This window comes from Mustela nivalis (assembly GCF_964662115.1).
Source record: "Mustela nivalis genome assembly, chromosome: 8".
In the NCBI taxonomy this organism is placed as follows: domain Eukaryota; kingdom Metazoa; phylum Chordata; class Mammalia; order Carnivora; family Mustelidae; genus Mustela; species Mustela nivalis.
In genome coordinates this window covers 36,112,152-36,137,488 of record NC_139027.1, presented here as the reverse complement: position 1 = coordinate 36,137,488, position 25,337 = coordinate 36,112,152, and the positions used below count along the sequence as shown (strand labels likewise).

General features: G+C 38.3%; 1 protein-coding gene across 12 annotated transcripts in view; it reads left to right on the top strand.

The window, feature by feature from the left end:
* The first annotated feature begins 6,594 nt into the window (after positions 1-6,594).
* Positions 6,595-25,337, top strand: part of ANAPC1 (anaphase promoting complex subunit 1) — a 102,069-nt gene continuing 83,326 nt past the window's right edge. The window contains exons 1-14 of one of the 12 annotated variants that reach the window (XM_082743406.1): positions 6,597-6,890; positions 7,525-7,642; positions 8,622-8,858; positions 10,064-10,225; positions 13,716-13,767; positions 13,978-14,078; positions 14,614-14,696; positions 15,771-15,844; positions 17,601-17,746; positions 17,969-18,189; positions 18,887-19,096; positions 21,570-21,665; positions 23,283-23,373; positions 23,464-23,529. In XM_082743406.1, coding sequence (XP_082599532.1) covers positions 8,646-8,858; positions 10,064-10,225; positions 13,716-13,767; positions 13,978-14,078; positions 14,614-14,696; positions 15,771-15,844; positions 17,601-17,746; positions 17,969-18,189; positions 18,887-19,096; positions 21,570-21,665; positions 23,283-23,373; positions 23,464-23,529 — 1,515 coding nt within the window. In that variant the 5' untranslated portion in view covers positions 6,597-6,890; positions 7,525-7,642; positions 8,622-8,645. Of the gene's footprint in view, positions 7,319-7,524; positions 7,643-8,621; positions 8,859-10,063; positions 10,226-13,715; positions 13,768-13,977; positions 14,079-14,613; positions 14,697-15,770; positions 15,845-17,600; positions 17,747-17,968; positions 18,190-18,886; positions 19,097-21,569; positions 21,666-23,282; positions 23,374-23,463; positions 23,530-25,337 lie in introns of all 12 variants that reach the window. The other 11 variants (XM_082743412.1, XM_082743404.1, XM_082743407.1 and 8 more) reach the window with 11 other exon arrangements.

Sequence of the window (25,337 nt, the reverse complement as noted above, 5' to 3'; positions counted from 1 at the left end):
CCTTTGTATGGTATACTCTTCCTAGTTCACATTACTGTATCATTTAACTCCTCTTATCTGCTTGAAAATTTTACTTCTTTTTTTGAGAAGTTGTCTTCTCTCTCTATATTCTCCCTCTACTCCAAGTTGCTTTTTATTGTTTTTGTTTTAGTGTTAGATGCTGTATTCATTTTTTAGGGCTGCTGTAATGATTACCATAAACTGAGTGGCTTAAAATGATGGAAATTTATTCTTTCACAGTTCAGGAGGTGAGAAATCCAAAATCAAAATGTTGACATGGTTGGTTCCTTCTGGAGATTCTGAAGGAGAAACTATCCCATGTTTCTCTCCTAGCTTCTGGTCGTTGCCAGTAATCCTTGGTGTTTCTTGGCTTTTGGCAACATGACTCCAATCTCTTCCTCCTTCTTCACATGGCCATCTTCCTTCTGTGTGTGTCTATGCCTTTTAATCATTGGGTTAGGTTTAACCATAGTCTGGTATAAATTCACTTTAACTTGACTATATTAGCAAAGACCCCATTTCCAAATAAGGCCACATTCTGAGGTTCTGGGTGGATATGAATTTTGGGGGAGGATGGGTGTAGGAGCTACTATAGATTTCTATAGATTTCTACTACAGTTTTCTCAGATGTGGGTTAATTCCTCACTGTCTATCTGTTCCAAATGTCTATTGCTGTGCAACAAGTGACCCCAAATTTAGTCCCAAATTTAGTGGTATAAAATAACAAATATGTTATTTTAACATTCTTTAGAAACTGTGAGATAATAATAAATGTGGATTGCCACTAGGTTTCTGGTAATGTTACAGAGTAAGAAATGACTAATACATAACTGATGTGAAATTAGATTCTGTGTCTTTTAATTTACCTGGAAGAAACTTTGATCGATGATAGAGTTATACTTTGCCATGCTGGGAGACACTTCAGCTTGCCTTTCAAGGGGGCAATCTGACCTTGTTCCTTTGGTAGGAAACCTTGGAAGATAGAAATAGTGTCTGTGTCTGGTGCAAAGGGCAGGTTTGTTTATAGCCTTTAAAGACAGAGATTGTGTCTCCTTTTGAGCAAAGAGCAGATGTTCTTACTGCCCACTACTAAAGGTTTTTCTAATCTCACTGTTCCTTTCCTGTGATGCAACCCAGTGTGTATGCGGCTGTCATGTGGCCCTCCTCACCCCACTCTGGGAATCGGGGCTCAAGGCACTGGCACAATAATGTGGCTACTGGGCTGTTATAGCTTCAAGCAATAAATTACCCTTCATCTCTGACCCAGTGGTTTTCTGGCTTCCACTGGCATTCATGGAACTGTGGCAGGCAGATAGGGTAAAATTTCAGACCCTTCAGAATTCTTAAAAAGCTACAGAGAGTGGTGCCTGGCTGGCTCAATGGATTAAGCCTCTGCCTTCTGCTCAGGTCATGGTCTCAGGGTCCTGGGATCGAGGCCTGTATCAGGCTCTCTGCTCAGCAGGGGGTCTGCTTCCACCTCTCTCTCTGCCTGCCTCTCTCTCTACTTGTGATCTCTTTCTCTGTCAAGTAAATAAATAAAATCTTAAAAAAAAAAAGCTATAGAGAATGATATACAGCACATATTTACCTGTGGAAATTGGAAAGCATTTTTTTTTTTTGCAGAGGTGGAAATGTAAAGACTATATATTTACACATATATTATATATATGTGTACATATGTATACACCCATATACATATAAATACACACTTATACAAAGACTCTGAACCTATTAAAGAGGCAAGTGAGAATTCAAGCTGTGTAGTTCTTTCTCAGAATATGGTGTTACTTCTTCTCAACCAGCCTCAACTAGTCACCCTCACTTGGTCAAGTCTCCCTACCTGGGATTGGTTAGGCATGAATGATGGCTAAGAATACCTTTATCACGGAGGGATTTTAGAAACCACTACCTTAATTGTTGCTTGCTACTTTATGGGAACTGTTATCCCCTCCACAGAGTGACTGCTTGCTGCCATTTGTACTTCAGGTAGCCATTCTGTACCGTACGAGAACACATTCACTGTACTATGAAGAAGTCCATTACCATCACCATGTCAAGTCTTATGGCCTACTAGTTTAGCAAGTATAGTAACAGCAAAGAGACCCAGCAAAGAGGCCTGAAACAGTAAAGGATTGATGGTTAAGATCAGAAGTGAGGGGTGCCTGGGTGGCTCAGTGGGTGGCCTCTGCCTTTGGCCCAGGTCATAATCCCAGGGTCCTGGAATCGAGCCCCGAATCGGCCACTCTGCTCAGCAGGGAACCTGCTTCCTCCTCACTCTCTCTCTGCCTACTTGTGATCTCTGTCTGTCAAATAAATAAAAAATAAATAAATAAAATAAAATCAAAAGTGAGAAGCAAGAACTTGTTATAAAATGTACTAATTGAACTAACCTGAGTTGCCTTTGGAAAAAAAAAATGGTTGAACACAATCTTTTTTTATTTAGTTTCCACATGCCACCTACTCTCAGTTTAATCTCTAATTATAGTTGTCTGATTGTTGTGTTTTTCTTGGGGAAAATGGGTCATTATTGGAAAAGGTAGCATTTAAATTGTGTAATCAAAATATTGTAAACCATCTATTTGATAAAGAAAAATTTTAGATCAGAAATATGAACCTTCTCTTTAAGATGGGACAAGCTTTGATTAAATGAATAAAACCTCTAATTTCCTAGGTTTTTAGGCTTCCTGTTTGCTCAATGCAATGTTGGAAATTGTTCCTGATCTTGCAAGTGTTTTTTGCAAAGATGTTGTGAGACATAAAGTTGGACCATCCAGGCAAGCCATGTGTTTGAAATGGATAAGACACTGTGTTTTATATGCTGTTTTATATATAGGGGTTCATGTCCCTGAACTGTCCCAATACCCAAGATCCAAGAAAGTAAGGGTTTGCTCAGCTGTGTATAAAGCCTGTATTTTGTCATTTCAATTGAGGGTGACAGTAGTCTCATTTGCTGTGGGACGTCTGTTTTTAAAACTGCAAGTCCTGTATCCTGGGAAACCCCAGTCCTGGGAAAACTGGGATGATTGGTCACTCTACTTCAAATTAAATCCTAACCCCTTTGCTTGAGTTGACTTCACATTTGCAAACCATGTTTTGGAAAACTGAATACATTCAGAAAGCATTATGTTATAGCTCATTAATTGTACCTCTTGTTATTCACTTACTATGTAAATGAACTGGTAATAGTCCCCTGACTTTTTGGGTCCTTTTTCTTCAAATTTATAAAAATCACATATGATTTCAGGCATTTGAGAAGCAGTCTGCCTCTCCTCTGTAGTAGTTAAAACACAGAAAACTTGGCTTTAACCAAAGTCCTTTCATAGTTTCTGAGATTATGAAGTTGTTGAGAACTGGAGGGTGGGATGTGGTCAGCTGTGGGCCCAGGACAGGCCTGGTAGACAGGCAGATAAAGAGCGCTGGGCAGGCCCAGAGAGGAAGGGCAAAGGAGGGGTAACAGCAAGGGCTCAGAAGAGAGGAAGAACCTGGCATACATTTCACTCTCAGTTAAATTGGGTAGTCTAAGGCCTTATAGTTACCAGATAGATGTTGGAGACAGCAGTGGGTTGCTTCTGAGAAGGCCTCCGGTGCTCCCTGCTTCCTTATGTAATGCTCCCTCACCTCTGAGGGTGACTTCCTTCTAACCCTCAAAGGTGATTAGATGTCACTTTTGTGGTATTGTGACTGTCTTCTTGCTAGTAAGCGCTATTGCCTTCTTGGCTTGCATGCTTTGATGATATTGGGGAACTCCAAGAGGAACTGTGGGTGGCCTCTAGTTTCTGAGGACAACCTCCTGCTGACAGTCAACAAAATGCTGAAGCCCTTAGTCCTATAAATACAAGAAACTGAGTTCTGGGGGCGCCTGGGTGGCTCAGTGGGTTAAGCCTCTGCCTTTGGCTCAGGTCATGGTCTCAGGGTCCTGGGATCGAGCCCCACATCGGGCTCTCTGCTCTGCAGGGAGCCTGCTTCCTCCTCTCTCAGACTGCCTCTCTGCCTATTTGTGATCTTTGTCTGTCAAATAAATAAATAAAATCTTTAAAAAAAAAAAATTAAAAAAAAAAAAAAAAAAAAAAAAAAAAAAGAAACTGAGTTCTGAGTGAGCCTGGGAGCAGAACTTTCCCCAGTAGAGCCCTGGATGAGACCATACGCCAAGTAACACCTTGATTGCAGCCTTGCGACACCCTAAGCAGAAGAATCATATAGGCCTCTCTCTCAACACACAGAAACTGTGACATAATAAATGTATATTATTCTAACCCACACATTTTGTGGCAATATTGTTACGCAGCAAAAGCTAATGCAGAAACTTGTATATTTTGTCACAAATAGATTAAAAGGGACAAATAGGGATTTTATTAATTTTTTTTGGCACACCAATTACATATGGAGAATTTTGCTAATTACTGGGTAAGTACACCAACAGAAGAGATCTAATTCATAATACTAGATATACCTGTATCTGAATCCAAAATGCAACCTCGGGAGGCCTCAAGGTAATCCATGCTTCTTTGGAGGACATGGCAGAAGTGCAGTAAATTAGTTGCCTGTAGGAGTCTACACCAGGGCTTCCATGTTCTGCCCAAGGGGATACCTCAAATGCTAGCAGAAGAGAATGGGAGGATGATGGAGATAAACAGGAAATGACTGTTCTCTGAAACTTCCGGGTTTGTGGTTTGGACCCCCAGGAGTGCAGGTTAGCAGCAGAAGCTAGATTTGCTTTCTTAAGAGATTTTGTTAGATCATGAGAGCAAGCAGTGCTGTGATTGACTCTGGAGTGCTGTGAGGAGAGAATGATTTGTTCCGCCACTCTGCGGGGAACACAGCCTTGCTCTGGCACCTGAGGACGGATGGTCTTTGAGACTACTGGAGGGGCAATGTCAACATCCCCCTTGGTGTCTTCACAGAGGGTATTGTCAGCTGAGGTTGCAGAGAAGCATCTTGAGAGAATTTGCAAACAACAGGGGAACACTCAGGACAGAGAACTGAGTTGAATCCTTCCAGTGACTCCGCTTTACAGATTGGATAACTAGCAGCATAAGAAGCTCTTTATGGCTTATGCTGCCTGCATTCCTTAAAAGACAAGTTTGATGAGTGTTGATGTTCAAGCTGGAGAGCATGAAGGAAAAGGAAAAGGACGCAGGAAGCACAAGAAGTGCTGAGTTGGAGCTGCTTCACACAGGATGCCAGAACATCAGGAATCAGCTTGGCAGGTGGCGCGCTCAGCCACACACCTCCTGACAGGTGTGCAGAGAAACCATGCCTTACACTAGTCCACCTGGGGGAGAAGGAAAGGGAATTTATTTGTCTGGCTCCTTCTGGCCTTGTTCCTACTGATCAATTTGCCTTGATCAAAATTTGTTCCTCGTATCAGGCCAGGGAAGTCTGGGGTATTTTGGTTTCAGGCAAATGACTACAGTGAAAGGCAGGTCTACTCAAGCTTCTTAAAGAGTCTCTGGCTTAGTCCTTTTGGGATACCATAACAAAAGTACCATAAACTGCCTGGCTTATAAGCAACAAGTATTTATTTCTCACAGTTTTGAAGTCTGGGATGTCCAAGATCAGGGTGCTGGCAGATTGGGTATCTGGTGACACCTGCTGTCGGCTTCACTGATAGCTGTCTCTTGCTGTGTCCTTACTTGGTGGCAGGGGCCCCCGGAGTTCTGTGGGGTTTCTTTTAGAAGTACATTAATCCCATTCATGTGGGCTCCACCCTTATGATCTCAGCACCTCCTAAAGGTCCCATTTCCTAATACCTTCCCGTGGGGCATTGTTTCCACACACGAATTTAGATAGGACACAAACTTTCTGTCCTCAGCAGCCTCTTTCCTGTTGGAGCGAAGAATTTGAGAAAACTAAACCCTGAAGGCTGACATTCCAAATAAAAGGAAGATAATGGACCAAGATACCAGAGCCAGGAAGTGCAAAACGTGTTAGGGGAATCCCAGTGGACTTAAAAGTTTCGGCCCACTTTACATTTCTGGATGAAGCACTTGAACTTTATTTTTTAGGCAATAACACCCTAATCAATAGTTTTAACCCAGAGATATCACGCTATGGGAGATTAGAGCTTGTGGTATTGTACAGTTGAGTCCACAAACACAGAGGAAGGGATAAAGCTGGGTTAAACCCTGTCTGTGAGACACTTGGGGGAAGTGTCTGTGAAGCTCAGAAATTGCAACCTACGTTTTTATGGGGGGGGAGGGGCTGCCTAACTTTCATCAACTTTTCTAAGGGTCCGGAACCCAAAAAGTTAAAGTGCCCTGCCAAAGAGAGAAAATCAGCACGTCCCTTTCAGTCCTAAGCCTGGAAGTACATAGCTCCCGTTTGGGGACTAGGAGACTGGAGTGAAACTAGCCTGAATATCTCCTCATTCAGAGTTAAGAGAAAGTTTCAGTTGTAATGACATGACCTGGGGAAAGATCTTGGATGCCAGGGGGGACCTATCACGGTACACACTCCAGCAGACACAGGCCGGATTCGGAGATCCACGTTGCGCGCAGGGAGATGAAGCACCCTGCACATCCTGCCTCACACTTTCTTCCCCAGCTGCGCGGGCGCTAGGACCCAGGCCCGGCCGCGCGCCACCCGCGACGCTCCACCCCGCCCCGCCCCTGCGCGAGGCAGGACGGGAAAGCCAAGATGGACGCGTTCATTTGAACATCTCGCCTGAGTGGCTTCCTAGCACTCCTGCCTGTACCTGCTTGTCGTTCGCTGTCGCGCCAGTAGCTGCTGCTCGTTCTTCCTCCGGAATAGGGGAGGGAGAGGGAATGAGAAGCTGCCGCGGCCGAGGAGTCACCGTGACCGACCCCGCCGCTGCCCTCGGGCCCCCTCGGCCCCGCGCCTCCGGGGAGCAGCCGGGGCTCGCTGCGCCTGACGCGTCCCGAGTTACACAGGTGTGGGCCTGGGCCCGCAGCGCCCGGTGGTTCACCGCGTGCCCTGTGACCCTGCACCCGCCCCGAGCTGACCGGCGTTTGGTGACCAGAGGGCAGGGAGCCTAGGGGCAGGCCCTGAGTGCGCGTTTGCGCCAAGTGGCCCCCGGCCTGCGGACTGGGCTTTCCGGGGTGCACCTCCCCGTGCCGCTCCTCGCCGACTTCCTTCCAGAGCTAGATGCAGTGTCCCATGTGGGCCTCAGCTTCTATATCGGCCCCTTGCTTCTCGGTCAGGATTTTTTGAGGCCCAGGGGCTTAGCTTGTTGGGTTTCATCTAACCCTAAAGAGGCTGTTCCTGCTCTGCCTTTTTGCGGAGGCTCTACGCATGATGCCTTTCCTGTGCATTTGGGTCTCTCTCTTCTCGAAGCAGTTTTGTGGTTACCTTTGGCAGGGTAGTTTTTGTTTATTGTAAACAATGCCGATAACTTGATTTATAGCTTATCAATGTAATAGTACTTTTATATGTAGCTTTTTATGTTGCCCTATTAAGTAAGCACATAGAAATTTGGGTTACTATAAAGGTATTAAATATGTTTTAATCGTACAAAAAGATACTGCACTGTTAAAATAATTTTGTAATAATGTAATTTTCTCAAAGTTTTAATAGAATAACATTTCGAAATTGCACAACTGAAGTTGGATAAAGTCGCAAGTTTAATGCTGGCTGTCCTGTTGACTAGGAAATAGGAAGACCAGCAGAGTTTTGTTGTTTTCTTGTAAGTTTTATAAGGCACGTTATTAGTTATGTCCTAAATTCAACTGTTCTCAATTCTGAATTTTAGCAGGAGGAAGTAAGTGCCACCATTGTGACATACAGTTGTCTCAGGAATAATGTTAATTCACAGCAAAATAGGTTTGCAACCCTGGTTGCTGCATAGGAGCTAGAGAGGCTTTGAGATAGCGCAGCAAGGAAAACTACTGATGCCCAAAAAAACACCTCAAATGAGAACTCTAAATCAAATTTAATTAAACTCTTCATTTTGAGTGCTTTCCAGATACTAAACGTTGTCTGTGGTGTTGACATCAAGTGTTTGTTTTGATTTCTTTGTTCGAGGATTGCAGTTTAAATGTGTTGCCACAAAACCTATTTCTAATGTCGGTGTTGTCTCAGACAGAACTGGCTTCCACTTTACATACCATATTGCAGAGTATCAGAATTTTATTAGCTGTCGGTTGCTGTATACAGAAATGTTTTGGAGGTAAAGAAGTATTTTTCCACCCACAGCTCATCTACATCTAATGAACTGTGCTGTAATAGATTAAAAGCTAGCACTCTTAAATTTGCTACAAGCAGGAATATTTCATGGCCAGGATTATTCCTGCCTTTGTTCTGATTTGACCAAAAATTGGAATTGGTTGTAATTCATGTTTAAATGAATTGGGGTGTCAAAACTGTGGATGACACTTGAGAGTTTAGTAGGTCTTTTGTGGACTGGTCAACCAAAAGCAGTACTTCAACTACTGATGACTTAGAAGTAATTTTTTTGTTGTTGTTTCAATATGCCGGTGATCCTTTTAGTATGCTTCTCATGAAATCTGGAGGGCCTTTTGATGTTATGATTACTTGTATACCTACAATATGATAGGATTGTTTGACACTCATCTAAGGATTAATGACTCTTCTGTAAACTTTATGATATTTTTATTCTGGTTTTGATGTTAGAAGCTGACCAGAATGTGTTTGAATTCATGCAGAAATAATGTTGATATTTGGAACCCATGTCGAACTTCTATGAAGAAAGGGCAACGATGATTGCAGCCGGGGATTTGCAGGAATTTGTTCCTTTCGGTCGAGACCACTGCAAGCACCACCCTAATGCTTTGAACCTTCAGCTTCGCCAGCTACAGCCAGCATCTGAGTTATGGTCTTCTGATGGTGCTGCTGGCTTGGTGGGATCCCTTCAGGAGGTTACAATACACGAGAAACAGAAGGTTCCATTAAGCTTCCCAATATATTTTTGAAATGTAGAGTGATGTGATCTCTTTGTAATTTAAGGCTACTCAGATGCAACAGAAAGGAATATGATGCAACTTGTAGAGTAGAGATTCAAATTTCAGTCAAGGCTAAAATAATGACATTATTGTATTATAGGGTCATAAGTGTTTATTTATTTATTTTAAAGATTTTATTTATTTATTTGACAGAGATCACAAGTAGGCAGAGAGGCAAGCAGAGAGAGAGAGAGGAGGAAGCAGGCTTCCCACTGATCAGAGAGCCCGATGTGGGACTTGATCCTGGGACCCTGAGATGATGACCTGAGCCAAAGGCAGAGGCATAATCCACTGAGCCACCCAGGCGCTCCACATAACTGTTTATTTAGACATGTGTAACTCATGGTGTCATAATGAGTGTCAGTTTCAGTAGTATGATTATGGTCTATTTTAGACCATATTTTTTTAGGTCTCCTCTTCACTTAGTATGTAGTGACCAGATTCATGTTATTTGATGAGTAGATTGTAGAGTTAGAAATGGTCCCTACTGCAAAAGACCTGTATGTTTCTAGAGGAGAAAAGAATTGCTACACAAGTAGATAAATTAGGGGACTGAGATGCAAGCGTGTGTCAGAAAATCAGTCTTTCCCGCCTTATGCCCTTTTCCTATCCCTTTGTGATACCAAAATCTCAGAGAGGGGAAGTTTAAACCTTTCTGGTTCCCATTTCTTTTGATGGTTAGGAAAAGGGAAGGAAGGTGAGCGTATATGCAGTCGTGAAACAGGGAAATCTGTATTATGCATTAACTCTGCTGGTGATTCCCATGTGTATCTCACTACTCCCTTTCCATCATCCCCACATATGCTTAATACAGCTTTTTAGTCTCCCAAGTATGTTAGTTTCATTCTATAGATAAGGATTATTTTTGTTTGTTTATATTTTTGGCAGGTTAATGTGTTATAAGGCAGTTAATATAGAGAATTTTGAGTACATTTTTGTTCATGAAGTCATGTAAGATTTATAATACACACCCACTCTGTTAATCAGCGGCACCAGACCTTCTGAGAGATTGAGTCTTACTCCACAGGCAGAGAGAGAGTAGGAGACTTGTATCTGGATGACCATTTGATTTAATTAATAAATCTTGTTACATACTCTTGTAAAAGAGAGTGCTTTAACGTGTCTTACATTTGTTAATTTTTAAGGAAAGCTGGCAGTTAAGGAAAGGCGTCAGTGAAATTGGAGAAGAAGTGGATTATGACGAGGAACTTTATGTGGCTGGAAATATGGTGATCTGGAGCAAAGGAAGTAAAAGCCAGGCATTGGCTGTTTATAAAGCGTTTACAGTTGACAGTCCTGTTCAACAGGTGAGTTGATTGGAATTTTGGCATTTCATTGACTATTTAAACTTTTTTAAAGAAAAGCTTTTGTCCTAGAATTTAACAGAAATGATGAAAACATAGTTGAATGATCCCAGCAGCTGGACATATATTTAAAAATGTAGCAAAGATAATAGTAGGAAAATAAAAATTTCACTTGTTTTCTTTGTCCTCACTTTTTAAATTCTGTCCTTTGTCAGTTTAATGATAATCTTTAAACATTATCCTTAATTAATTTGATTTATTATCAATAAAAATTTATAAGATGGTAGGGGTACAAAAATGTTTTAACACATGATGATTATAATTGGTTGCAGAGTATTGAATAAAAATTTGGGTTCAGAGTAATAGAAAGGGAAAGGAAAATAGCCTACTTTGCTATCATTATAGTTGACTATTAAAACGAACTCTTCTAAAATTGGTAATTAAAGGGAAAGAATTAAGCACTTGCCCTGCCTTTTTGGAAGACATGCAGTCCATCTCCATTTAATGAGGGAAAACCCTTATTTATAAAATGCTGGTGAATAAATTAAAAGGGAATGGTAGGATTAGAAATTATCATTTTTTGGGAGCCTGGGTGGCTCAGAGGGATAAAGCCTCTGTCTTTGGCTCAGGTCATGAACCCAGGGTCCTGGGTCGAGCCCCACATCAGGCTCTCTGCTGTGTGGGGAGCCTGCTTCCTCCTTTCTCTCTGCCTGTTTTCTCTGCTTACTTGTGATCTCGGTCTGTCAAATAAATAAATAAAATCTTAAAAAAAAAAGAAAAAAAGAAGTTACCATTTTTTAACCTCCAGTGTAAACTAGTAATAGACAGTGATTATTAATGGACACTAACACTACTGAGTAAAAGGATGCGACCATGGCACCGAGGTGTCACCCTGTGGCTTACTTGTTAATGTGAAGGAACAAATGTATCTCTACTTGGGAGGTATCGTTGGTCTCTGCCTCAACCACATTGATTGACTTTATTGGCACTGGTAGTGAGGCAAAGGAGTAATACACACCTCAAGCTGTCATGCAGCATGAAATACATGTTGTTATCTACTAAGTTTTCTTCCCAGAAATACTTGACTATCTAGAGTTAACTTTTAGTTTTAGGAAACATGGGGATAATAGGATCGGCTTTTAAAATATCAGGAAATGAGGAGTGGGTTGGAGGTGTAGATGAAACAAGAATGGCCAAAGCTTGATAATTATTAAAGCTGGAAGATGGGAATTCTTTGCTATTCCTTTTACTTAATAAATATTTGAAATTTCTCATAATAAAAAGTTAAAAAAAAAACACTATTAGAAAATATTTGCGGGGGATAATCTACAATTCTGGTCTCTTTATAAAGTTAGGGACAGGGGCGCCTGGGTGGCTCAGTGGGTTGAGCCTCTGCCTTAGGCTCAGGTCATGGTCCCAGGGTCCTGGGATGGAGCCCCGCATCGGGCTCTCTGCTCGGTGGGGAGCCTGTTTCTCTCTCTCTCTGCCTGCCTCTCTGCCTACTTGTGAACTCTGTTAAATAAATAAGTAAAATCTTTAAAAAAAAAAAAAGGGACAAAAAAAAGGTCAGGGAGAAAGAAAGAAAAGGTGGGGACTGCTCTAGTTAAAAAAGAGTAAAGGGGCATCAAATGCAGTATTTTTTGAAACTTGTTGAATGAACTTCCAATTGAATCCTGGTTTTAGAAAATTGGCCAAAAAGACATTTTTTGGGAAAATTTGTAAAACTTGCAAATGGACTGGGTATTAAGTGATGTTAGAAAGTTTTTCTTAGGCAGGATGATGATTTTGTGGGTATAGGAAAACATCTTTATTTGTAGTAAGTGCATGATAAAATGTTGAGGGGTAAAGTGTCATGACATGATCCACATGTGCCTCCTCAGTCCCACATGAACACAAACAGATAGTGTGAAATATTAGTGACTTAGATTTAGGTGAGACAGATTTTCAGTGTACTACTTCAACTTATTGAGGATTTTTAGAAAGAAAGTTGAGGGAAAAAGGAATGCATTTATAGTAGTTGGATTGTTAAGCTATTTATGAGATGAGGCTTTTGACTAATATTAAATTTCTTATTGGTATACACTGAAACCTTTGTACCTGATACTACTTATTATTTATTATTTTTCCATTAACTCTTTTCCTGATGAGCACTAACAGTTTATTGGAAAAGATAAACTGAATTATTTTGAAACCTGAGGGCATGTGTTCAGAAGTGTTAAAGTCAGTGATCTGGGAGGTTGGGGAACCAGGTGGTGGGTATTAGAGAGGGCACGGATTGCATGGAGCATTGGGTGTAGTGCAAAAATAATGAATACTGTTATGCTGAAAATAAATAAATTTAATTAAAAAAAATAAAGTCAACGATCTTTTTTTAAAAGACTTTATTTATTTATTTCAGAGAGTACACGCATGCATACATATGCTTTTGCAAGCTGGGGAAGGGGCAGAGGGTGAGGGAGAGAGAATCCCAAGCAGGTTCCACATCCAGCATGGAGACCTAGGTGGGGCTCAGTTTCATGACCCTGAGATCTCAATCTGAGCTGAAATCAAGAGTTGGCGTGTTTAACCAACTAGGCCTCCCACATGCCCTGCCAGTGATCTTTTTGATGATGATTTTTCTCTATGTAATTCATACGGTTAGTATAGATGTGAAAAATGGATTTGATGATGTCCAGATAGTTCTTTGCTTCTGTGTTTCCAACTTAATTTCTCCCAAGAATGATTGTCTATTTACTAGATTCCATTGGTATGTGGTTAGATATATTGTCTCTTTTTCTTGTCTCCTTTCTCTTAAGATTGTTTATAAGTAGGGGTGCCTGGGTGGCTGAGTCAATTAAGTATCCAACTCTCATTTTCTGCTCAGGTCATGATCTCATGGTCATGAGATTGAGCCCCAAGTCTGGCTCTGCATTGGGCATGGAGCCTGCTTAAGATTCTCTCTCTCCCTCTTTCTCGCCATCCCCCCACCCCCCAAAAATGGTTTAAGTGTTAAGTTTTATGTTGCATATATTTTACCATAATTAAAAAAATAAAACATAAAAATGCTGTTAAACAGTTTCAATAAGGGATTGTCAAGCATGCCAGTTGAAGTCTAATGGTTTTTCTTAATTTGTATTTTTTAAGAGGGGCCTTTAAGAAAGGAAAATGTTAATTTTTCTAAAGCTTTTTTCTAAAATGAGTCTAGGAGAGTCTGAGAATGTTAAGATCATTGGGTAAGTCTGGAGATTATAAAATGGCTTTGCAATTTTGAACTCTTCTGATAACTCTTTAGCTTTCTAAAACTTATTTGCAAACACCGTTTGTCTTTCCTTATTTTTATTATTAATCTGATTTTATTTTACCTTATTCTTTTTTGTTCCAGTGGTGTATGTATTGAGCTGATAAGGAGAGACAGGTATTATGTAGGTGTAATTGTTATTAATCAGATACCATTACTGAATAGGTTGTTATTTAGATACAATTTTCTCAGGTAAGCATTTTGTTTTGATTTTAGGCATTGTGGTGTGACTTCATCATATCACAGGATAAGTCTGAGAAGGCCTACAGTAAGTTTCTTTTTGAAATTTTACTTCAGCTTACTCCTTGCTTATTTTTTGTTGTTATTGTTCAAAGTAAGTAGCCACTAATAATAGTGATTTAGCCTAATCATTTTTTTTATGGTATGTTAAATAACTTGTCCTGTTGGGAATTGTAGTTTGTTATTGTTGAGTTTTTTTTTTTTTTTAATGCATAAATCTTGTATCATTTCTTTTCAGGTAGTGATGAAGTAGAAAAATGCATATGTATATTGCAAAGCTCGTGTATCAACATGCATAGCATAGAAGGAAAGGATTACATAGCTTCTTTACCTTTTCAGGTAAGTTGAGTATTTCACTATTTCTGTGTTTTGTTGTAGAATATTCTTGAATTAATTAGGTGCAGAACTATTGCTATTCTTACACTTTGTAGTAATTAAGACTGGCATTTTTATTCAAATAAAGTAACCAAATTTTAACAGTTTTAATCCATTTTTCCATCCTTTGCATAAAAAATAAATTATTTAATGAAGTGGATTATGGAGTTTTTTTCCTGAGAGATTTTTTTCAGTTTAAGTTATAAAAAGAAAGCATTTTGGAATATTAAAGCATGTGAAGAAGATTATTGTCTTTTTCCTGTTTCCCATCATCACATTGTCATTTTGGTACTGTTATTAGCCAGTGGCAGGAATTTCTGATTGCACTCTTTCTTAAATTTGATTTTGTCTTGGACTTTAAAAAAATGTTGTTAATGATCACATTGTTTTGTGAAGCTTTAAGTTGGAAGAAAATCTTAATGTTCTACAGTTTCCTAAGCACATGTTACAAAGAGTAATTTCTTTTACTTCTGTTTTTTCCTATCCTTTTACCTGATAGGTTGCAAATGTTTGGCCCACCAAATATGGATTGTTGTTTGAACGAAGCAGTTCCTCACATGAGGTACCTCCAGGTCCACCCAGGTATCCATTTTACTCAGTTCAGTATATTATTATTTGGGCTTTTTTGGTGCTGGTTTTGAGGTAATATTGTTTACCTAAAAGTTCAGGATGATGATAATTTCTGTGCTGACAGCATAGATAAATGTGATTTTCTCATCTCAGTACTGTACACTTATGAGGGCTACTTCCGACATGGCACTTAATTATCTACTGCTTCCCTCCTCCCCTCCATAGTAAAATTAAACGAGCATATACTCAGTGGATATGAAGATTGTTCTTAGAGCCATCACTGTTTTACTGTGTTACTTTGTGCAAATCAGTAGAGCTTTCTTAGCTTTAGTTTCCTTATCTGTCACAGAAGTACTGTCATTTATCTCTTAGGTTTTATGCAAAGATTAAATGAGCTGACGTATGTAATATATGATGTAAGATTTAGTACATATTAGATGCACAACAAATGATAGGTGCTTATTGGTAGCATGTTTACCTTGTCTCCCTAATAAATTGTGAGCTCACTTGTCATAGTCTGGTGTAAGTAATAGACACTGTTTTTAAAAAAATTGCTTGTAGATTTTAATCTTTCGGTGTTTAGACAGAAGGCCTGTTTTTTTGTCCTTTTTAAAATCACTCCTTAAAAAAATACAGCCTTTTTATTCACTCAATGTTTTTCTTCCTTTTTTGTGACACTTTTTTGTAAATGGATATAGGACACCAAATTTCTTTCTTAGCTGCCAGAGACACACTGCCACCAAGGAAGGTTAAAAAAAAAAAAAAAGACTGCCTTATGCTTATTACTCCATTGGCTCTGTAATGTGATGATTCCTGTATGTAGAGATTCCCTGGGCTGTGTTGATTTCCCTGTGTGTGTGAATGCATAGAATTACCATGTACAAGAAGAGATATTTCCAGGAATGAAATAGAAGATACTGTGAGAAATAGTATGTAAAAAGTTTAGAGGCTTGCATTTTGAGATGATGGATTTCTAGTTGCTTGTATAATCTGGAGAAGATATTTCTTTGCAAGGAAAGTACAAAATTTGCACATAAATGGAATCATTTTGTGTTGGTGATTGACTGATTATTTGTTTATTACTAGAGAACCTTTACCCACTATGTTCAGCATGTTGCATCCACTAGATGAAATAACCCCACTTGTTTGTAAATCCGGAAGTAAGTGTATTTTTATAAATTCTTTCATTCCTTTTTTTTAAATAAATTCTTTCACATAAACTTTTTTAAATTTGGGGGATAGGAGGAAATGGAAGAGCTTTATGAAAATTGGGCTTGTTTTATAGAAATAATGTAGTTTAAACATTTTTATTATGAAAAATTATATTAAAGCAAGAACTTGAATACTATGGTATTGTTTTTAATTGTTATTTTATTAACAATTTTATTGTTAAATGTTATTAAATGTAATTAATTGTATTAATAGTTATTCTTTTATTAAAAATAGGGCCTATAATCAATCAGGAATATTGATATATTTGCTACCCTATCTGTATATGACTGGATTCTGTTCTTCATTCATAAGTAAATGAACAATATTTAAATGAGCTATAATTGTTTTTTGTTGTTGAAGAAAAAAGTATAGGTTCTTAGGCCTCTTCTGTGTAAATTTTAATAACTCATTTTCTGTGCTCATAATAAAAAAATTTACTGAGATGCAGAACTTTTAGTATTTCCTAAGGTATTTCTAGTTGCTTATCTTAAAAATTTAAATGTGGCCAAACATGATAGGTAATTATAAATAATGAGGACTTGAAAACTGAAAAAAAGTGTTTATATTTTTTGACCAATTTTACTTGTAGGACTTTATCTCAAGAACATATTCTGAAATTCTGCTGAGGTTTTTAATCTTGTGTATCAGGGCTTGGTAAACTGCAGCCCACGGGCTAAATCCAGCCAACAGCTTGTTTTTTTATGGCTTATGAGCTAAGAATGGTTTTAATCTTTTTAAAGGGTTGTAGAAAAAAACATTATGCAACAGTCATTATGTGGTCCACAAAGCCTAAGCTATTTATTCTCTGGCCTTATACTGAAAAGTGTGTTGATAATTCTGTATTATACTGGTAACGATTACAGACAACCTAAATAAACATGTTAGGATGGTGTGAACCATTATTGATCATGTTTTTGAACAATATTTAATGACCTCAGGAATTGCTTGTGCATAATGTTAAGTAGAATATAAAACTAGGTACGGTGATTCTAATTTTTGTAAATGCATAAAAAGTGTGTGTATACATGTAGGAAAAAAACACTAAAAAGGAAATATTCCCTAATGTATTAAGAGTGGGTATTTTGAGATGGTGGAATTATGAGTGATTTTTATTTGTTTCTTTATAAAATACCTCTTATTTTTATAAAATATTTAAAATTAAAAAATATTTTAACTGGGAGGGAAGGGAGGCATTTAGGAAGCTGTCAGAGAAGGTTATAGAAATCAATTCAGGGTACTGTAGAAGTAAAAGCTAAACTCACTAGGAAAAACTTATTTTGCAAGTATATTTAGTAAATAGTGTACTGTTCAGCTCTGTTTGAATAGTTATTACAGGGGACAGATTTTATACGGAAGAAAAACAGTCAAGAGGTCAAACATGGCAGGATAGTTGATGGCAGTTTGCAGATCAGTTAGTTGTTGAGTAGTCACAGACCTACCTGTGGCCCACGGGATAGTGAGTCAGCATGCATCTTCAACATGTAATTGCATGTATGTGAATTGAAACTGGTAATATATTCTGTATGTAGGTTGAGAAGTTGTTGCCCAAAGTAAATTTAAAAATTCAGGGTAATTGTATATTAGTGGATTTTTGTGTCTTAATAGGCTGGGTTTCTCTTTAGGAATTACAGAAAGTCATTTCATGAAGAACTGTCTTATGAAGTTCATTATTCAATACCTGATCATTTCTATTTTATCTTTAAGGTCTTTTTGGTACATCAAGAGTACAGTATGTTGTAGATCATGCAATGAAAATTGTTTTTCTCAACACTGACCCCTCCATTATAATGACCTATGACACTGTTCAAAGTTTGCATTCTGTGTGGGCTCTTCGGAGAGTCAAAACAGAGGTAAGGATAATGGCAAGTCACTCCTTAGCATGAAAGGATAGTTAACACTGAAAACTTCACATGTATTTGGAAGAATCATTTGTGAAATGCATTGAGCTTCTTAGGAAAAAAGAAGTATTGTGTCTTTAATAACTGGCTTCTACCCTGAATTCTCACCAGGAAATTACCCTTTTAATCTAATTATTGCCTTTTTTTTCCTCCTTCTCATCATTTTGACTTAAGGAAGAGAATGTTGTCTTAAAGTTCTCTGAACAGGGGGGAACCCCACAGAATGTGGCCAGTAGTAGCTCCCTCACAGCACACCTCAGAAGCCTCTCCAAAGGAGATTCCCCCGTGGCTTCACCTTTCCAGAATTACTCCTCCATTCACAGTCAGAGTCGCTCGACCTCCTCACCCAGTCTACACTCTCGTTCACCTTCTATTTCCAACATGGCAGCTCTAAGGTGGGAATTAAGTTTGGAAGTGTTTCCTTGTTTTAAACAAGATATCCCAAGAAAGAGATACCTTCTTTTCAAACTTTCTTTTAATGTTTTGAAGGATTTAAAATCTCTGTTGATAGCTCTTGGGTTTTTTTAGGGAAAATAGTGATTATCCCAGTCGTGTTGCTAAGTAAAAGTTAGTTTTTTTAAAGTGAGTCCTATTTAGAAGCTGCCTGTGCTTGTCATAAGATTCGTTGCCTCATTTCCATCAATAAGTGGCAGCAATTTGATGAATATTAATTGCAAAAATATTTTGGTTTCTCTTTCTTGTTTTTGGTCTTTGAGCTTTTTCATTTTTACTAGTATCTATCTGGTAATGGGGGGACATATTTTTATTGGTATGTACATATCAATATGTAGGAATGTAGTTTGGACCTTTCTGAATATAAAAACAGTTCATGTTCTGAGGCAGAAATGAATAAATTTTCCTTTTTAAAATGATAAAGATTGAATTTTAAGAAGAATTTAAATCTTTAGAATACAATAAAACACGTAATGTGAGCCATTTAAATAGTTATTCCCCTTAAAAAAAATTTATTCCTGACAGAGATTATACCAGGAATGCAGTTGTTACATAAGAGTTTCAGGAAGTGTGATTGGAAAGCATGTTCTGTCAGCCTGCCTTGTTAATTGTGATGCCCTCTCTCTGTTTATTTTGCAGTCGTGCTCATTCTCCTGCCTTAGGAGTGCACTCTTTTTCAGGGGTGCAGAGGTTCAACCTTTCAAGCCATAATCAGTCTCCAAAGAGACATAGTATTTCTCATTCTCCAAATAGTAATTCTAATGGCTCCTTCCTTGCGCCAGAAACAGAGCCAATTGTTCCTGAACTTTGTATTGACCATTTATGGACAGAAACGATTACTAACATAAGGTTTGGGATATATATTTTTATATTCAAAGAAAAATGTTGGTACAAGTCTTAGAAAACCTTTGGTGTTTTGCTCAGAGTTTCCTTTAGTCTTTTAATATAATCAGTTATTAATACTTATAAAAATGTAGAGATAAATGTTAAGGCTGCCTCAGTTTCAAGAGGCTATTAATGATATTAAAAGTGATTATAAAAGTATTCTTTTATCATTTCCTATTTCTTTATAGTAGTAAGAATCTCTTAGATTTGAGGTGTTTGATGTTTTAGAGAGAAGCAACTAATTTCTGTAGATTAAGGAACTAGGGGTTTTATTAGTGTTTTTTTAAAGTTCTATCTTTATGTTAGTTGAGTGTCAGGAGTTGTTTCTGGGATATGCAACTTAGACCTCTATTCTGGGTGGTCTTTCTCCTTTTATGTTGTCTTTGATCAGTCATTCATTCAGCCAGTTCCAGTGTGTATGTTAGTGGCTGTGGGTTAACAGGCAAATTGGTCACTGTCCCTATCCTGAAAAAGAGACAGCTGAAGTTGGTGACACAGAGGCACTGCCTACTCTGTTGGTAGGGCTTTGGGAAGATGAATAATAGGTATTTGCTGGGTAGGAAAGGGAAGAAGTGTGCAGTAGGCAGGATGATCAGAACAGAAGTTTAGAAGTATGAGTGTGTGATATATACAAATGCTCTCACTTTGCTTATGCTGGAAGAAAGGGCAAGGGTTGGGAATGGGGACGGTTGAGAGAAAGATCGCCCTTTAGGGCTGCTCTGTTTGATGAGGGCTGTTAAGGTGCTTTATGTGTGGGTCATAAACTTAGGGGAAAGAGCAGAGCAATAAATGTGGGAGTTGTTGGCTTGTACGTGGTGATTGAGACAAGGGAGGTGGATTAGAAGTTAAGGATCGTGTAGACATTGGGTTCCTGGAGGGCCTGGGGATGAGCTTGTGGTTGCAGAGGGCCTAGTGACCTAGCATCTTACAGTAATCATGTGCATGTTAGTTTATAAGAGTTTTCCTAAGGAGAGGGTTTTAACATTTATTAGATTCTCATAGGGGGTCCGAGACCTCCAAAAAATAGATCTGGTTGTGTAGAGTCAGAAGAGAGCTAGGGACTGAAGTCTTGGAAACCTAAGTTTTTGGGGGTAAAAAGAGAAAAAATACAACTGCTATAGAGAGACACAGCAAGAAAGCTTAGGTGTGAGAGGCAGCAGAAGTGTCGCGGGACAATGGAAAAGAGAGCCTTTCAGAAAGAAAGTTGCCAGTATTGCCAGGTGTTGGTGAGGTGTGGCACTAAGCGAAGACATACCTAGTTGGCAGTGAGTTCGCTGGTGACCTTGGCCAGAGCACTTGGGAGAGGTGCTGTGGAGTGGAATGACGTGAATGGGGACTGAGGAAGTGAACGTTGACATATAGATTATTTTATGGATTGGGGATGGGGATACAATATTAGAGGGAGTCTCAGTGTCATGAGAGAGTTTTGTTCCTGCTGAATTACATGAGAGAAAATTAGTCTTTGTGACTAAATACCTCAGTGAGCATCTCTAAAATATACGGACATCTTACCTAACCACAATACCATTTTTTATACCCAATTAACAGTAAGTCCTTTATATCATTTATTATTCAGTCCATCTTCAAAGAGAGAGTAGGCTGCAAGGATGATACTCAGTGTAGGGAAAGCATCGGAAGTACTGGAGAGAGGAAATGACAGATTGAACGAGGAACCAGAAAGGAGTGCAAGCAGAGAGATTAGCCTTCAGGAGAAAGGCAAAAGGTAGTGATGGTTATTAGATACATAGGGCAGGAGGCTGGGCTCAAGCCTTACAGTCCCATTTTCTCTGTTATGCAGAAGGCAAATGCATGTTCTTAGGGGTTAGGGAATAGTAAAGTGTGGAAAGTAAAGTGTGAATACAGTGTTGAAGTAGCTTCTCTGGTTTTGTTCCTCATAAATGAAATAAAAGTTTCCTACATTTAAAAATTGTTTGTCTTTAAATATCTGTTGGTAAATTTAATATATTGCCGATTATTATTTTACAGAATTCTGTACCACTCCAGAAAGAAATCTTTGGAAATTAGAGATATGGTTTCAGAAAGAGGGATAAAGTAGAGCCTAATCTGAGAGAGGATGAATAGGAGAGGTCATGTTATAAGAGGTCTGACTCCTTACAACCTTTAAAGGATAGGAATCCCAAGTTTGCAGCTTTAACAGTACATAACTTTACTAGTATGGAATTAAAAAGGTCATTGTTAATGATTAAATTTATTATAATTTATTCCCCCAAAAGCTATAGAATGGACTCAGAATCAAAGAACTGAAAGGAATCTCAGAGATCATGAAGTTCCAGTCTTAGAAGTGTTGTGGGGTCTTCAGTGTTACTGCTTGGTCCAAGTAGTTTTAAGATTTCTTGCAGGGTATTTTCATTAAGAGCTACAGTGGCAGATTTTGGAACCAATGATGACAGTTACTTTATTAATGTATCTACTACAGAGAGAAAAATTCACAGGCCTCAAAAGTGTTTATTACATCTGACCTATGTGGGCAGAAGTTCTTATGCTTTTTAGTGGAGTCTGAGCTTCAGTTACGGTAAGTACGCCTACTTCCCTTTGATTCTGTACAAATAAACTTAGGGCTGCTTTTTCTTTTTTCTTTTTTTAACTTTAGTAGCTTCACTGAAATAATTTACATGCCAGGGGCACCGGGGTGGCTCAGTGGGTTAAAGCCTCTGTCTTCGTCTCAGGTCATGATCTTGGGGTCCTGGGATCGGGCCGGCATTAGGCTCTCCGCTCAGCGGGGAGCCTGCTTCCCTTCCTCTTTCTCTGCCTGCCTCTTTGCCTGCTTGTGATCTCTGTCAAACGAATAAATAAAATCTTTAAAAAAAGAAAATTTACATGCCAAAAAATTGACATTTTTTAAGTGTACAATTAAGTGATTTTTAGTAAAATTACAGTTAACACAATCATCATCACTATAATCAGGTTTTATAACATTTCTGTCTCCTTAAAAAGAACCCTTGTGTTTGATTGGCAGTTAGTCTCTCTTCTGATTCTCAACTTCAGGTGACCACTCTATATGTAGGCTTTCTGTGTAGTAGATTTGCCTTTTCTGGAGATTTTATAAAATCATGCCAAATGTAGTTTTTTGTGGCTAGCTTCTTTTAGTTAGCGTAATATTTTCTAGGATCCACCATGTTGTAATGTGTATGAGAACTTTATTCTTCTCCCAGTGTAGTAGTCCGTTATGTAGATATACAACATTGTGTTTATCCATTCATCTGTTGATGGACATGGTTTCCACTTTTTGACCATAGTGAGTTATGGCCCTGTGAACATTGGAGCAGAAATCTTAGTGTGGACATACATGACTTCTTTTTTCTTGAGATAGCTAGGAGTGGAATTGTTGGGTTGAACAGTAAAAATTCATGTTTAACTTCTTAAGAAGTTGCCACTGTTTTCCAAATAGGTTACATCCTTTTATATTCCCACTGGCAATCTATGAGGGTTCCACTTTCTTTATCGTGTTGTCCTTCTCTTTGTAGCCATTCTAGTGCATGTGATGAAGTGTTTTTAATTTGCATTTCCCCAATGACTTAATGATATTGAGCATCTTTTCATGTTCTTACTGGCCAGTCATTTATCTTTTAGGTAAAAATGTGTATTCATATCTTTTGTCTACTTACTTACCTTTTTATTTTAAAATAATTATAAAACACAGGCAGTTGCAAAATAGAAGGGGGGTAGTCCTGTGTACCCTGTACTCTTTATCTCCCAAGGGTAACATCTTATATAATTATAGTACATTATCAAAATAAGGAACTTGGCATTGGTACAATCCGCAAATCTTATTCAGATTTCATTAGTTTTACGTGTCCTCATTTGTATGTTTATAATTCCATGAAATTTTCTCATGTGTAAATTTATGTAAATATCACAGTCAAGATATAGAACTTCTTTATTACCTCAAAGATGTCCCTCCTTTATAGTCCTGTACACTAAACCCACCCACCCGATCCCTAACCACTAGCGACCAGGGATCTGTTCTCCTTTTCTAAAATTTTTGTCATTTGAAAATGTTACGTAAATGGAATTATACAATATGTAACCTTTTGAAATAGGCTTTTCCCAGTCAGCATAATACCTTAAAGATCACTATAAGTTGTTGCACATATCAGTAGTTTGTTTCTCTTTTTATTTTAATATTTAGCTGTGTAAAGTTTCAAGAGAGTAATGATAAAACTCAGCTCATCTTTGGGTCCATCACCAACATACACGCAAAGGATGCAGCACCAGTGGAGGTAAATGTGGGCACATTTCTTGAGAGTTGAAAATCATTATGTTTTATAATTTGCACAGATTGGCAAATAAAATTTTTGTCTTTCTCTCAGAAGATAGATACCATGCTGGTCCTTGAGGGCAGTGGAAACCTGGTGCTGTACACAGGAGTGGTTCGGGTAAGTAGTAAGTAGCCTTTCATCCTTTTGTAGGACCACCTCCTTGATTATTATTATTATTATTATTTTTAAACATTCTTTTTTAATGATTTTATTTATTTATTCATTTGACAGAGGGTCAAGCAGGGGAAGTGGCAGGCAGGGGCTGAGGGAGAAGCAGGCTCCCTGCTAAGCAGAGAGCCAATGCGGGGCTCAACCCCAGGACCCTGGGAGCATGACCTGAGCTGAAGGCACTTAACTGACAAGCCACCCAGGTGCCCCTGATTATTATTTTTTAATGTGAGTTTAGTTTAATATTTGTATTAGTGACCTAATATTAAATTTGGTTGTAGAATTTGGCAGAAGATTTTTTTTTTAGTTGAAAATGAAGTTCCCGCCCAGGAAAAAAGAAGAAAGAAAATGAAGTCTTCCGTTAGGTTGGTCCCAATTTGGAGGCCTAGGACTCATTGCCATTAGATGTATTGGTGCTTTCTGGCACAGATGGGGACTCATCAATGAATATAGGTAGATTATTTAAAAAAAGAAAAAATTATATATATAAAATAAATGAGTAAATTAAAAAAAAAAAGAAAAAAGTTAACCTGAAGTTTTATAAAGAATGTAGTTTTGAAATTGATGTATGGGTAGCTTTGTTAAGTCTCAAGGTTTTTATAAAGTTTTATTAAATGTGTAGTATGTTCACCATATAGTTTTTTTTAACAGTTGTGAAATTTATATATAGAATTATGTTAATTTTTAACAATTTAGATTGCAAAATTTAAATACATATACACAGTTTGAAGACAAATGAAGTGGCCCTTACAATGACCACTGGCCACCAATTTGGGCAGTATCTTTATTGTCTGTAGGGTGCTGTTTTCTTACTTACATCCTCATCTCCCGCCTCCCCCTGGGTAGACTAACTTTTTACAATAAATCTTGTATATTTGTTTTTTATTTGGAAAGCTTTTCATTGTTAATGTCATTTACTGAGTTAAAGAAGTAGCAAGAGTGGACATCCTTGTCTTGTTTTTGATCTTAGGTGGAAAGTTTCAGTCTGTCACTATTAAGTCTGATGTTAGCTCTAGGTTTGGATTTGTTTTGGGTTTCTTTAACATACTCTCTATACATTGAGGAAAATCTTATTTTTATTACAAGTTTTTTTTTTTGCAGTTATGTACATGTCACTAAAGAGTAAATTGTTCAGTTTTCCTTTAATTTCAATTTTTATATAAAGGAGATCATATCATATGATCTTCTCTGGACTTCATTATTTTGTTCAACATTATTACTTATTTTTAGATTTACCTATGTCCATGTGTAGCTGTATTTATTCACTGTTCTCTAGTAGTCCATTGTATGGTTATATCAAAACTTTTACCATTTTATCGTCACTGGGGGTGTTTGTGTTGCTTCTGCTGTTTCCTCTGGTAATGCTTTAAAAAAGTTCTTACACATGTCCCTTAACCTTCAGAATTTATGCATGTTCAATTTGGCCACGGGGGGTGGGGCACCAAATTGTCTTCCAGGATGTAGGTTGTACCAATTTACAATATGTCCCCTTCATCCTTGCATTCAACAGTGTATGAGAGTTCTGAATGCTGCTTTATGTAGCGTTCAGATTGGTGCCTTGTTAGAATCAGGTGAGAATGGAAATCTAGGCTCCCCACTTGGACTTTGTTGACAGGACTGAGAGGTAGGACATAGTTTTTCCCATGGTGGTTTTTTTTGTTTGTTTGTTTTAAGATTTATTTATTTGTCAGAGAGAGTGCAAGCAGAGGGAACAGCAGGCAGAGGGAGAGGTAGGCTTCCCACTGAGCAAGGAGCTG